Below are 12,807 nucleotides of genomic sequence, written 5' to 3' on the forward strand. Positions count from 1 at the left end.
GTACTGCTATTTCACTGAGGGTTTGAAAAAAAGAAAAAAGAATCACAGTCACAGCAGCACAGAATGCACAGTTCTCAGAGTTGAGAGAAAACATGAAAAGTAAAATAATAAAAATAAAAATACAGAAAGGGAAACATTCAGCCTCATTGTTCAGAGGGCACTTTCCAGCTGCCAGCACCACTTCAAAGCTCTTGCTGAGCCTGAGGGGTTCACACACATGAAGAAAGAAGCCACAGATGGATTTCTCTGGAGAAGAGAAGCCGTGAGTGCACACCTGTCTGGGAACGGGACAGGGTCCAAAGGGAGCTCCCAGCCTGGCAGGGCTGGCTCTGCCCAGCTCTGCGCTTGGATGGTGACGCAGCCCTTGCCGGGTGACAGCCAGCTGTGACCAAGAGATGGCTGCAGCCAGGCCTGCCAAGCCAAGCCCAGCCCAGCCAGGGCTGCTGGGACTCAGCACAGCTGTGTGGGTCACTGGCACTGGGCTGTTGCACACAGAACGTGATCCTGGGCCGGCTGCAGGGGCAGATAAACAGTGAGCAGCACACCCAGAGTGGCAAATGCTCCTTTCCCAGGCCTCGATACAATCGCTTCCCTTTCCGCCCATGAACGTGTTTGAATATGCGTTCGCAGCGTAGATTTTGGGTCACGCCAGAGAAGAGGGAGGTTCATGGACAACAAGGAACAACCTGTCCACATCTAAGGGCTGCTTTGCTCAGAGGAGGTGCAGCCATCTACCAGGTGCTTTGCCAGAGGTGCCAGCTGGTTGGGCGTCAGGCAGATCCAGCAGGGAAGCCGCACCACCACGTGTGCCACAGCTGAGAAAGGCTGCTTCTCACCACTACAGCCATCATAGTAACCCAGCTCCATCAGCAAGACAGCCAGCCCAAACCACAGCAGGCACACTGTAGGCCTGACTGTACCTCTTCTTTCCTGATCCACTTTCCTCAGTTCTAAGAGGACTCATTGTGATAACATCATAAATATATGTTGATTCTTCACTCAGAAGCTTAAAAAGCAAGCAGACAGACAAGCAAAACCCCGTCTTACTAGATTTCCTCCCATGTGGGAGAAAAAAAATGGGGATGTAGTTTAATAAAAACCTGTTGATTTCTCAGCTGTATTTATAACCAAAAAAAAGTCCATCAGAAAAGAAAATGAGCTGGCTAGGAATGCATTATAAATGCAAATGCAAACTGGCAAAGAAAACAAAAGCAGCTCATTTTGAGAGCATTTTGAGCTGTACCAAAATAACCTCTTGTTTCAATTTGTTTTAATAAACACAAATTAAATAATACTGGTGGACAGATGATCTAGTAAACAATATTCAAAGTACCATGCCTGTATGATACACACAGGGCAATTGTGTAATACCTGCTGTGAACCCAAAAGCACAGCAGAGAACCTCACCACATCCTTCTTTACTCTCCATTTACTTGCAGAGAAACTGTCAGTGCAAAAATACCCTCCAGCTTCAAGAAGCTTCCCATGTGTTTAATCTGTACCCACTTCCAAATCTCTCCTTGCTGCTTACTGCACATGGATTGGAGTATCTGTCTGAAACAAAGAAAGTACATATGCAAAGAAGGAATAATTCCATAATACATGGAAAAAACTGTCCTCACTTCTCCTGTAGCCAAAGCAAGCAGAAGATAATCAATGCTGTGACCACTGGTATAGACCACAGCAGAAGGTAATTTCCTCCAGATGATTTTTGTTCTTCTTTCCATTACCCCTTGAAATTTACCTATGCATCTTATAATTCCTAACATGTTCACATATATCCCAGAGAGCTTATGTGAGCCCTCTTGTCCTTGGTTTCTTTCTCAGTTATACATTAGCCAGGAATGCTGTCCCAGTCTTCAAGTAACAGTTTTTGTTGGAAAACTACCAGAAAAACAAGCTTACTTAAAACAAAGACATTAGGTAAACAACTTGATTTGAAAAATGAAAAACCCATAGCAACTAAATACCAGTTTAATGTTAAATGTGAAATAAGTTCATCGTTCCAGAGCTTGAACTGCAGCTCACGTGTCACCCCTCAGAGCAGCACACATCAGAAAAAGTACGGAAGAATCCTGGTTTGAAGTGTGTGTTTACAAACTGCCACACAGTGGGTTTCGTTTTTAAAACAGTTAAGAGAAGCTTCCTGGAAGGAGCAGGTGAAATCACAGCCAACATCACCGAGCACCCTCTCCTCTGCAGTAGCTGTGCATCTTGGAAAAGATGAACCTGCCAGGAGAGAAGTGCTGAACAGATGAGTTCGACTCTCCTCCCTGTCACCTTAAATTAACCTGCCCCACCCTTTAAGAACTGGCAAGACCTCCTTTTTTCCCTTTAAATTGTCTATTTGGTACATGTTAGTGCTTAAGTGAAGAAATGGTAGATTTTGTTGATTCTTCTGTTAGTTCAGGTTTCTTGCTCTCCTTTCTCAATGATGCATCAAGCAATCCTTGAAGAGCATCCTTGAGAAATCCCAAGCAGCTAATGTAGAGAACACTGGAGGTTGTGTCGCACGGTGGCACTAACTACAGCCTCTTTAAAAAGGACTTTGCCAGAACAGTCAATGAGTTATTTGCAGCCTCTCAAAATTCTGAGTGCTACCTGTAGTAATGTGCACTCCTGCACTGACATTTCCTAGCACTGCAAGAAGCCAAAAAAAAGTTTCTTTAAAGCAAAATTACCTGTGCCTGCTGTTTGCTGGGACACTAAGGACTCTGAGTACATCTAGCACATCTTGCAATATCAGCAAGGAGAGCTTCACTAATTTCTGTGGAATTTTACCTAACATGCATTCAAACACAAGAAATGACATTATCATTCTCTCCACATATTTTTATGGGTTTGGACTGCTATTTTCCACCTGGAATGATTCACCTAAAGTCAGCAATTAATTGCTCTGCTCTGTAGGCCTGTTTGAATGCTGAACTAATAGAAAAATGTTCTAGAGGAACCATGTACCTGCCTACAGCGCTTGGAGGATGGAGATACTATTTTGCAATATTTGTCATGAAGGGAATGACTAATCTGCCAAGATACTTGGCTATGTCTCTCTTCCAGACTGGCCCAAAGACACTCTGGTTATGGCCTGACCTCCTCAGTGTACTCTTCAAACAGCCAGGAGGGAAATTCTATGCTTTGATGAGGACAAATATCACCCTGTCCTTCCCTTCTCTCCCAGCCTTTGCTCTGGGAGTAGTCCAGGGCACCACTGTGGGATTAATAACCTTGTACAGGAAATCTCCATTCTTTTCGAACTCCAGAGAGTTTAAGTTACAAATTTTGAAATAGTTTTTGACAGTGTGATGACTAGAAGGGGCGTAAGACTGCCCTTCCTGAGATGTCTCCTGACTTTGATAAGCAAATTTGCTCAGAAAATGCTTTCTCTCCTCTCCACTACCATGCAGTCTTTACTGCATCTCAAAGACATTCATTACCTTTCTACTCTTCACCAAAAAGCCTATACTGCAACACTGAAGGTGATAAAGAGAAAATATCACTCTAAAATAATTTTAAAGAAATGAAAAAATTTCCTCTGACAAATTTGATATTTTGCCACAGTTTTTATTTTCCACTAAGAAATTCTAATTAAACCTCTGCTAGTTCTACCCAGCATGGAGATCAGGGTGTCCCAAGAAGTGGTTTTGTTTAAAATTTTTTGCCCATCACAAAATAAGAATGACATTTGATCCCCATTTCAAAAGAAGTGCTTGTTTTCACTTACTATTTTCTATTTTTATTTTAATTTGAACTTTTAAGGTGATGCACAAATAGTTATACTCCTATGCTCTAATTTCTAATTTTCTTGCTGTTGTGCTCCTGACAGTATTCACCTGTGGGAGTTGTAAAAGGGTTTGATTCTCTAAGCCACAGAGACTTTCTGAATCAATATCTGACTAACCTCATTCAGGTATTTGCAGAGACTTTCATTAACATGGATTAAATAGCCATCAGAAGGGCTGTGTGCTGACTGTGTTATGCGCAGATAATTTGATAAAGGTGGTGCCCACATCCAGATTTAACAAACATATTTGATTATTTAATGTCCCTCTGCACACCCAGGTTAACAAATACAGGCTTTGAGGGGGGAGGAGCAAAACAGGCTGCAGCTGGAACAGAACATGGAGCCAGTGTTCTGCATCACCTGGCTAACCTCAAACAAGATTAATTGTCTCTCTTCACCTGAGATGGTGTAACCCAGCTCGTATCTGCTAAGAAAACTTCATTGTCAAAAATGCCCCTCTTCTTGCTAAGCTGTTTGCTTTCTGTATTGACAAAAGGCATAAGGAATATGAGAATGTCCTGTCCTTTAGAATGCAGTCTCCTTTCAGCTTATCTTTACAGAAGGGATAAAGCAGATCTGACACGAGCAGGACAGCCATCCCTGCTTCCCAGGGAACCTGCTGTTCCAATTCCTGCCTGCTGCTGTCCAGGATCCCCTTCAAAACCAACATTTCCAAATATCCAGGGGCAGAGGGGGAATCACAATTTAGGCTCAAAGCCTAAATTCACATTCTTTTCACAGCATCATTAAACAGAGACGTACACATCCACACAACAGCAATACTGTAAGCAGACATACAGTCCCAGCTGATCCACTTGACAAATTTCAGCTCTATTTCTAGAACTTTTATAAACTAATGTCAGTGTTTATGTAAAACAAGGTGGCTGAGGGCTGGGACTGATGAGTTCTCAGAGAACTCTGTCTAGTTTATACATTACTCAGAGGATTTTGCTGTTAAGTGAAACAAGATCCATTTGTAATGAGATATATTTTATTTTTTATTTAGGAAAGACTTAGCATTTCATTGGTCCCGGTTAGTGTTAATCCATAGTAGAGTTAAATTTAGATCCAGAAATGGCTTCTGGTGATTTGCACATTTTGAGGTTTATGACTGGAAAATTATACTGAGGGAAATACAACAGCCGGCAGGGCCAAAGTCAGAGAATGCAACAACTTGACTTCAGCAATCTTCAAGCAATTGAAAAAACACAAACAAACAAACAAACAAAAGAAAAATAAATTTAAAAACCCAACCCAAAACAACCACAAAAAAAATCCAAAGAAAACCACACCCCCTACTACATGTAATTGAAATTCTCACAGGAACTAGAAAGGCAGAATGCAATGAACGGGATTAGAATTAGACTAAGGGTTTGAGTGAACTTCTTCACTTAGTAAGAAAATCAAAAAGAGTGGCAGTTTTAATATTCATAATCATAATATTCATCTAGAAAGTGGTGCCCTACCACAGAGCTCATGCTTGGCTGCTGTTTTTTAGCAATGCACAGCACAAACCTTCGCTGGCACCTGTAGCTGGGCACCTCTGTGCTCCTCTGTACTGATGCAGATCAGTCCCTGCACTTCAGAGAAGACACAGCCTGAAAGAGAGGGAAGAACAGAAGGTCAGGATGTGCTGTGCTTTGGTGATCTCCTGTTCTGATGCTTACATGAATCATTCCATGGACACAGCACAGGACCGTACAGCTGTACGTGCAAGAACAATAAAAATACCTGCCATTTGCAATTTGCATTACAAAGCAAAAAGACTTGGCTCAACATCTTGTTCCTTCTTTTGAATATGATTTTTCAGTTAGTCATAGCTGAGGGTTCAGTAAGACGTCCCTCAAATAGTTCCCATGCATGATTTGAACTACCATGCAAAAGCATGTTCTATCCTCCTGGCTTTATGAAACTCAGCTATAAACTCTGGACCACTTTTCCTGTGTCCTACAAGTCAAGCAAAAGAAAGAAACAAGGGTTGGCATTTCACAAAATGCAGACACGGATTTAAGTATCACTCAGTGAGAACAACTCACTGGGGACTTCAAAAGATCAGCGTAGCTATTGCGACATAGAACGTAACCGAGATGGAAAAATCCCAATCTTCTTCCCGGGATGTTTACTGCCTGTGTTACAGTCCCCTGTACATCCAGCCATCCCTGGTGCCCGCAGGAATTGTATAAGCAGAAAAAGAACAGAACATTCTCAAGAAAGGCTCTGAAAAGCAAAGTGTGATCTCCAGGGTGAGCGCTTGTGCCATTAAATGTCTGACATCAGATTTTGCTGCAGGCGATGGCAAATTTGTCACCGACTTCAACAGGAAAGTTTGGGCTACAGGCTCCCTCCTCCCACCACTTTCCCTCGGCCTTGCCCCTCATCAATGAGATTAGTGGGACAGAAATAGATGGAAGCTTTAAGGAGGACGTAAAGGAAAAGCTTGGGCACTATATTTGCGTTTGTCCTCAGCTACCAAGAGCTTCCCTGTTTCCAAAGGGCAGAGGTCAGCACACCCACAGGCAGATCTGCAGTGCTGCTCTGGGCACTGCTTGGAGTCACTCAGCCCCATTCCCAAGGAAAGGAATCACAGCTCGGAGATGCTTATTTTCCAGCAGAACTATGCACTGTGCTGCACTAGCACACTTGAACCTGTGCTGCAGTTGCAATCTGGGGCTTTTCTTTAAAACTGCAATTCCTAATTTTCCTGAGATTTTCAATATACTGTTGCAAGAGAGAGTGCAGGACAGAGCTGAGATGCCAAATCTCCTTTGCCCATTCAACGTATGGTGCCACTGGTGTGAAACAGATTCCCCATCAGAAAGGCAAGCTAACAACCCAAGCCATTTTGCCATCTTGCTTTGAAAAACCAAAAATTGATAAAATGAAGTAATATTTGGGTTTGGTGCCTTTAAAACTGCTCAGTGAGCCCAAACATTCTTGCAGGCAGTGCAGCCACTCAGGGCCACTTCATGCCCACTGCACCTGGCGAAGCTCTCAAGGGGACAATTTTGCTAGCCCCCTGCCAGCAGCCTCTTCCCTGCCATCCCAGCCCTGACTGGATCCTTGCACAGCATACTGGCAGCATTGTGGAAGCTCAGATGCCTTTTCTTGGTCTTTGAACATAAATGGAAAACACATTTTATCGTGCAGATGTGTAATTGATGTCCTGGAAAAGTGTCCCAGCCAGAAAACACACCAGAAGCAAGAAAGTATTTTGTAGTGTCTCTTTTACTGGAAAACACAACTTTAAAAGTATAATAAATATATAACCCAAAATATATCTAATGCAGCTGATAAAATTCAACTTTAATCTAAGTAGTTTTTAAACCAAATGTTACAACAAGAATGTTTTATAAGGTCATCTAACCTCACACTTCCATATTCAGCTTAATTTTTTACCTGCTTTTTTTCCACTTGTGGAAGATGTTACACATGTTATAACTGCCTTCCTTAACTGGCACTTCCATTTTATGGGTTTCTGAAAGAAGCAATTAAAAAGTTTGAAATAGAAAGTATCAGATAAATACATGATTCATGCTGCAATTTTCCATATGCTGGCTACTGCCAACTTTACAACTTGGCAGATGCTGGGAATATCCCAGCTCTACCCTTGCAAGCCTCCTCTAGGATCACCAAGAAAACATTTTGTCAGGCTTCAAACATCTGCAGGATCTCTGGTGTGCTACAGGTAAGCTCCCAAAATGTAATTGCTTAAGCAAACCTTCCTGTAGCTTGCTAGACTCTGAAGTTTTCCACTTGCCAATAGCTGGCACATTTTCCCCCATTCATCTTTGAGAACCAGGTGAAAGAAACTCGAAACCAGCATCCAAACTGGGGAAATCTGCAAGTCCGGTGGCAGGTGGGAACGTGCTGTTCTCCTTTGCAGATCATTTGATCCTTTGCAGAGGCTCCAGCGTGGGGAAGGCCCAGGGCTGAGTTTCCCTGCGTTTTTCAAGGCTGCCTGTGCCAGGCTCGCACGTGCGGGCAGTGTTCCCGAGTGTCACAGGCTGTCCCGCAGTCCTGACAGGCTCACAGCTGCACGGCTCGCCTGGCCCTGGCGCTGCAGTGACAGTGGAAGCACTAGAAGGCAGTCAGCACACACCCATCCATCATCCAGGCACTGCCTGCCCCGCTCTTCGCTTTGGCAACTTCACCCCACAAAGTTTCTGGAACGGAGGCTTTTACAGCACTTAGAGCCTTACTCTTCCCATTCTTTCTCCTATGGTAAGCGCCCTCACAATAATTGCCCTTTAGAAAACGTACATATCATATACAGGACTAAGAGCTACCTGTTACAAAAATCATTTAAAGCGGTTTGGTAAAATTTATAGGCTGGAACTTTATTTTCCTATCAGATCATCAATATATACTGCAAAGTACAACCAGCAGCACTGAAAAGTCGTTTAAATGCTGTCACAAATTAAATGGCATTCCTTTTCCACAGACATCTAATTTAAAGCAAAATGCTTTTGTGCAGCTTGTGAGCGTTCAGCTAGCAGAGGTTGTAAGGCTACAGCGATTACCTAAAAGGATCAGACATTTATGCTACGTGATTGTGTTGAAGTCAGACGGTGCTTTTGGGAGTCAGTCTCTCTGAACACTGCTTTTTGTGGCAGGAAAGAAAGGCTCTAGGGTACTATGGAGAGGAAGACACATGCACAGAAAAGAGCAGAAAAGCAGAGGGAAGTTAAAGAGAAACTCACATAGTTCCTAAATCCAAATTCTTTGGACATGATACCCTCCAGCTGGACACTGCTGAGAAGGACCACATGGCCTTTTCAACAAGCTGCGGGCTCGAGAAAGGCAGTGAAACTTCAGCTTCCAGTGCTAGGGGTAATTTACACAATTCACGGGTAGGTGGCAACACCGCACAGAGCTAAACCCTGTGCAGGCACGGGGTGGAAGGGATCCACAGCCGGGATTGGCAGAGGGGCCGCACCAAAAGCACCGTACGCTCAAACTTAGGGTTACTTCATTTTTTTGAAGAAATACGGCTAAGTCCTTCCTCTTTCGCGTACTGGCCACACTCAAAAATCTGAATAACCTTAATACAAACACCTCCAGAAGAGCAGGGTATATTTCTGGCTGACGGAAAGGACAGCCAGCCCTTTGCCGGTGTGACACGCCAACAGATTTCCAAGAAGGAGTTGGGGGGGGGGGGGGGGGGGGGGGGGGGGTGCGCGAAATACGGAAAAACAAAATAAAGGGGAAAAAGAGACGTGATGCGGAGGAGAGGCAAATTTTGCTCTACTGGGAAGACAGGCAGGCGCGCCTGGCTCGGTGCCGCCCGCAGCCCAGCCCATCCCGGCCGGCCCCGCCCGGCCGCAGGGCCATAAGAGCGGGCGCGGCGCGGCGCGGCGCGGTCGGGGCGCGATGCAGAGCGCGCTGCTGCTGGCGGTGCGGCACGGCGGGCGCATGGAGCGGGGCCGCCGCCGCAGCGAGCCGGAGGAGGCCGACAAGGGCAGGATGAAGAGAACGATGTGAGTCCCCCCGCCCGCAGGGAGGGGAAGCGAGTTCCTTGCCTTCAGGGGCTGTGCGTGACTCCTGCTGCAGGAGCCGCCTCAGGGAAAGCGCTGCTGTCTAAAGCTCTGCGAGCTGTCATTTTTAACGAGCATCTCCCTCTTCTTTCTTCCAGCATTAAAGATTGGAAAACAAGACTGAGCTACTTCCTGCAGAACTCTGCCAATTCTAATAAAAGGAAATCTAAGAAGGCAGGGAAACACCGCAACTACTTCAGGTAAGTTGTGAGAGAGAGACTTTGTTTAAGTAACTCAAGTGTTCTACAAAGGCAGTAAAGCTTGAGCAGTGTAATCTGATGTTCTCCCTCTCTTTCTGCAGACCTTCCCCTGAAGAAGCCCAGCTGTGGTCAGAAGCCTTTGACGAACTTCTTGCTAACAAATGTAAGTTTTTCTTCAAAAAGTAACATTTGGGAGCAAAGGGATGGAGAGGTTTATATGTCTGTAAGAGTTTGCTTCCTTTCCATGTCAGTGTTGTAGCTCTCATGTAAAGAGCTTTGATTCTGGTCTTGCAAGTTAAATGTTTTTAACAGTTCAAAGCCAAAATACATAGAAGTGGCTTTTTTAAATTGTAAAATAATAGTAACACAAAGAATACCTCATTGTAGTAGATTTTTTTTTCTTGAAGCCATTGTAGCTAGAATCATTCCTATCAGCTTGGCTTTGCCAAATGGGAAAAGGGCATTTTTTTCCCTGAGATTGTATAACCAAGGCAAACACTTTCCTGTAATGTGGGAAGGATTCTGCAACACAGGTTCAGTGATCTTGGGGTTTTACTGTAGCTCTACAAGAAGCAGCATTCAACAGCAAAGCAAAAAGACTAAGAAATAATACTACTATTTGCTCTTTGAGCTTGAGTCATCCTTTCCATTGAAAGAATATTCCAGAGTACTGTAGCAGTTGTATTTACTGCAGTGTAAAGGTTAACAGAGGAGACCTTATCTTGAGAGAAGTGGATTTTTTTAATGTATTCTCAGGCATCACAGGAGGAAACATATCAACTAGAAATAGTTTCATTTTTTGTGTTTGCCTAAGAAACGGCAAACTCAAAGTAAAACCTGCCAAGCTTTAATGTTGAAGCGTTAATTTGTTCGCAAACATAAATTATGGAATTTTTTTATCGCCATGATGTCACTGAAAATAACAGACCTAGAGCAAAACATTTTGGTAGAAACTGATGTGACCAACAGGTAAAATCAAGATTCCTGAAATAGTTAATTGATGGCGAGTATTTTTTTCTTTCCTTAGATGGTCTTGCTGCTTTCCGAGCTTTTTTGAAGTCTGAGTTTTGTGAAGAGAACATTGAGTTCTGGTTGGCCTGTGAGGACTTCAAGAAAACGAAGTCACCCCAGAAGCTGACATCGAAAGCAAAGAAAATCTACAATGACTTCATTGAAAAGGAGGCTCCCAAAGAGGTAAAGAAAACCTGGTTAAACATAAATGCTCTGTTCTGTGAATTCTTACAGCCGTTATTTCTTTGAACTCAGGATACAGATATCAAACTGCATTGTTATATACCTCACTGCTAATGTCTGAGTCTGAGTGCAACTGCCTTTTCACTGAGGTGGAAAATGGCACAAGCATCATTGCAGAGAATCTCTATTTTAATAGAAAAGACACATCTGAACTACTTTTGGCTTTGTGCAAAAGAATAATTTTCTTTTTTAAATTCTCCATTAATTTGACCCTGTAGTAATAGGATCTTGCCTTTTTCACCCCTTCAGAAGTTGTACTGTATATTACACTTAGTTGAATTCCATTCTCAGTAGTAATGTTCCTCTTTGTGTATTTCAGATAAACATAGACTTCCAGACCAAGAACATGATCGCACAGAACATTCAGGACGCCACCCATACCTGCTTCAGTGCAGCGCAGAAGAGAGTTTACAGCTTAATGGAGAATAACTCCTACCCACGCTTTTTGGAATCTGAGTTCTACCAGGAACTGTGCAAGAAGACACCCATCAGCAGAGCAGCCCAGGGCACATGAGCGATGGAGAGGAGGGAGAAGCAGCCTCTGGGCTGGTGAGGAAGCCAAGCCACAGCTCATGAGCAGCATCCTGACCTGAAAGGCTGAGGCACTGAGCGCTCAGTCTGTTTGCCATGGTGCAAGGACAAATCCTGACTTTGATGCAGAGCTGATGGCCCAGAGTGGTGCTGTTGGAGGGTGTTCAGGGGAGATGGCAGAAGTGTGCCAGCCACTGCTGGCACTGCCCTTCTCTGCCAGTGCTGCAGTGAGAGCTGGCTGTACGTTAGACCGAAGTGTGCTGTGCAGGAGCCCTTCTGTCACGGCCCAGGAGCGATGCGGCAGGTCCGGACAGAGCTTCCTTCTTGTGAACAGAAGCTGCTCTCTGCATTGGGGCAGTGCTGGGAACTTGAGTAATTGGTTGCCTATTTATTTTTCCTAAACATCCCCCAGCGCTGCTGTTGTCGGTGGCTCGGTGTGCTCACACCAGTTCTGTTACTGCCTCGAGCTGCCAAGGGCTGTGCTGGGTTTCTGTGCAACCTCCTCACAGTAACAGCACTGTGAGGGGAGGAAGGGATATAATAACTCAGTTCCCAGAGGAACAGGTTCTGCAGCTAAAGTATGCAGGGCTGGGTTGTGTCAGCAGGGCTGTGTGGGGCCAGACTGAGGGCAGAACTTGGCCAAGGCGAACAGGAGCTGTATAGTATTATATTTATATGTGGATTATGATTGTGTTCAATGCTGCAATGTCATAATTCTGTCTTGAAGACAGCAAGCTTCAGTGAAGTTTTATTGTTTTTAATAAACTATTTTGATACAAAGCTTCTTTTGTTCCCTAATTTGTGTTGCACACACAGATACTCTGGAATCCAGTGTCAGACAGTGTGTATAGGGACTGTGGGTCCTGGGTGAGATCTTAATGGGGCTAATTTTAAAGCAGTTAGTTCTTAATCTATGAGCTGAGTTTTTGTTTGGGTTTTATCAACGGAACAAAAACCTTCAGAGCTTGAAAGCTTAACAGGGAGACATGTTCAACCACATCCTCTGTCCCAACATGTCTGTGAAGCCAATCTCTAAGACATGCAAGGCACACATACAGCTGCACATGCTGACAGATCAAACAGAGCAGCAGTGCTGCTGCAGGGCACAGGACGCCATTGGGATTACAGGTACCCATAGTACTGCACTTGTTCCTGCCCAAGATCTCTGCTTCAGAAAGGATTTAGGAGGACTTTAGTATCACAAAACCTAAAGTGCATAGTCAGGAGAGGCAATAGTACAATACAGGTGCTTGACTCTCAGCTAGGCGACAGTTGCTTGTGGGAAAGTTACTGCTCATTGTTATTCCATGTATTATTTTTTCCCCAAACCAGTCCCTAGTTAGCTTTGTGTCATCTGCGCTTCAGGTCTGCTCAGGGATTGGCTCTAGGTATTTTGACTCCAATGCTTGTTTCACAGTTTTCATTGCTTAGTTCACATATATCCACAGCAGTCACTTCTATAGCACTCCACTTTTCCAAGCATCAAGAAAATTCTAACTATGGGATT

General features: G+C 44.1%; 1 protein-coding gene and 1 long non-coding RNA gene across 2 annotated transcripts in view; one reads left to right on the forward strand and one right to left on the reverse strand.

Annotated features, from left to right (window-relative positions):
* The window catches only part of LOC121665537, a 126,877-nt gene extending 118,296 nt beyond the window's left edge, over nucleotides 1-8,581 (reverse strand). The window contains exons 1-3 of the long non-coding RNA XR_006016380.1: nucleotides 8,482-8,581; nucleotides 7,178-7,256; nucleotides 5,297-5,379 (exon numbers count right to left, since the gene is read on the reverse strand). This is a non-coding gene — a long non-coding RNA (uncharacterized LOC121665537). The remainder of the gene's footprint in view (nucleotides 1-5,296; nucleotides 5,380-7,177; nucleotides 7,257-8,481) is intronic.
* Nucleotides 8,582-9,124: 543 nt separating this feature from the next.
* Nucleotides 9,125-12,080, forward strand: RGS2 (regulator of G protein signaling 2). The gene is made up of 5 exons (XM_042029877.1): nucleotides 9,125-9,258; nucleotides 9,414-9,515; nucleotides 9,617-9,678; nucleotides 10,543-10,709; nucleotides 11,089-12,080. The coding sequence occupies exons 1-5, from the start codon at nucleotides 9,152-9,154 to the stop codon at nucleotides 11,281-11,283; spliced, it is 633 nt and encodes a 210-aa protein (XP_041885811.1). The 5' UTR covers nucleotides 9,125-9,151; the 3' UTR covers nucleotides 11,284-12,080.
* The last annotated feature ends 727 nt before the right edge of the window (nucleotides 12,081-12,807 follow it).

This window comes from Corvus kubaryi, unplaced genomic scaffold, assembly GCF_017639235.1.
Source record: "Corvus kubaryi isolate FWS band 111438036 unplaced genomic scaffold, C.kubaryi_AGA036_p1.0 37334, whole genome shotgun sequence".
In the NCBI taxonomy this organism is placed as follows: Eukaryota; Metazoa; Chordata; class Aves; order Passeriformes; family Corvidae; genus Corvus; species Corvus kubaryi.

Coding starts and splice junctions, on each gene's coding strand:
- RGS2 (XM_042029877.1), top strand. CDS start 9,152: ATGCAGAGCGCGCTGCTGCTGGCGGTGCGGCACGGCGGGCGCATGGAG. Junction 9,259..9,413: donor GGCAGGATGAAGAGAACGAT/GTGAGTCCCCCC, acceptor TCTTTCTTCCAG/CATTAAAGATTGGAAAACAA. Junction 9,516..9,616: donor AAACACCGCAACTACTTCAG/GTAAGTTGTGAG, acceptor CTCTTTCTGCAG/ACCTTCCCCTGAAGAAGCCC.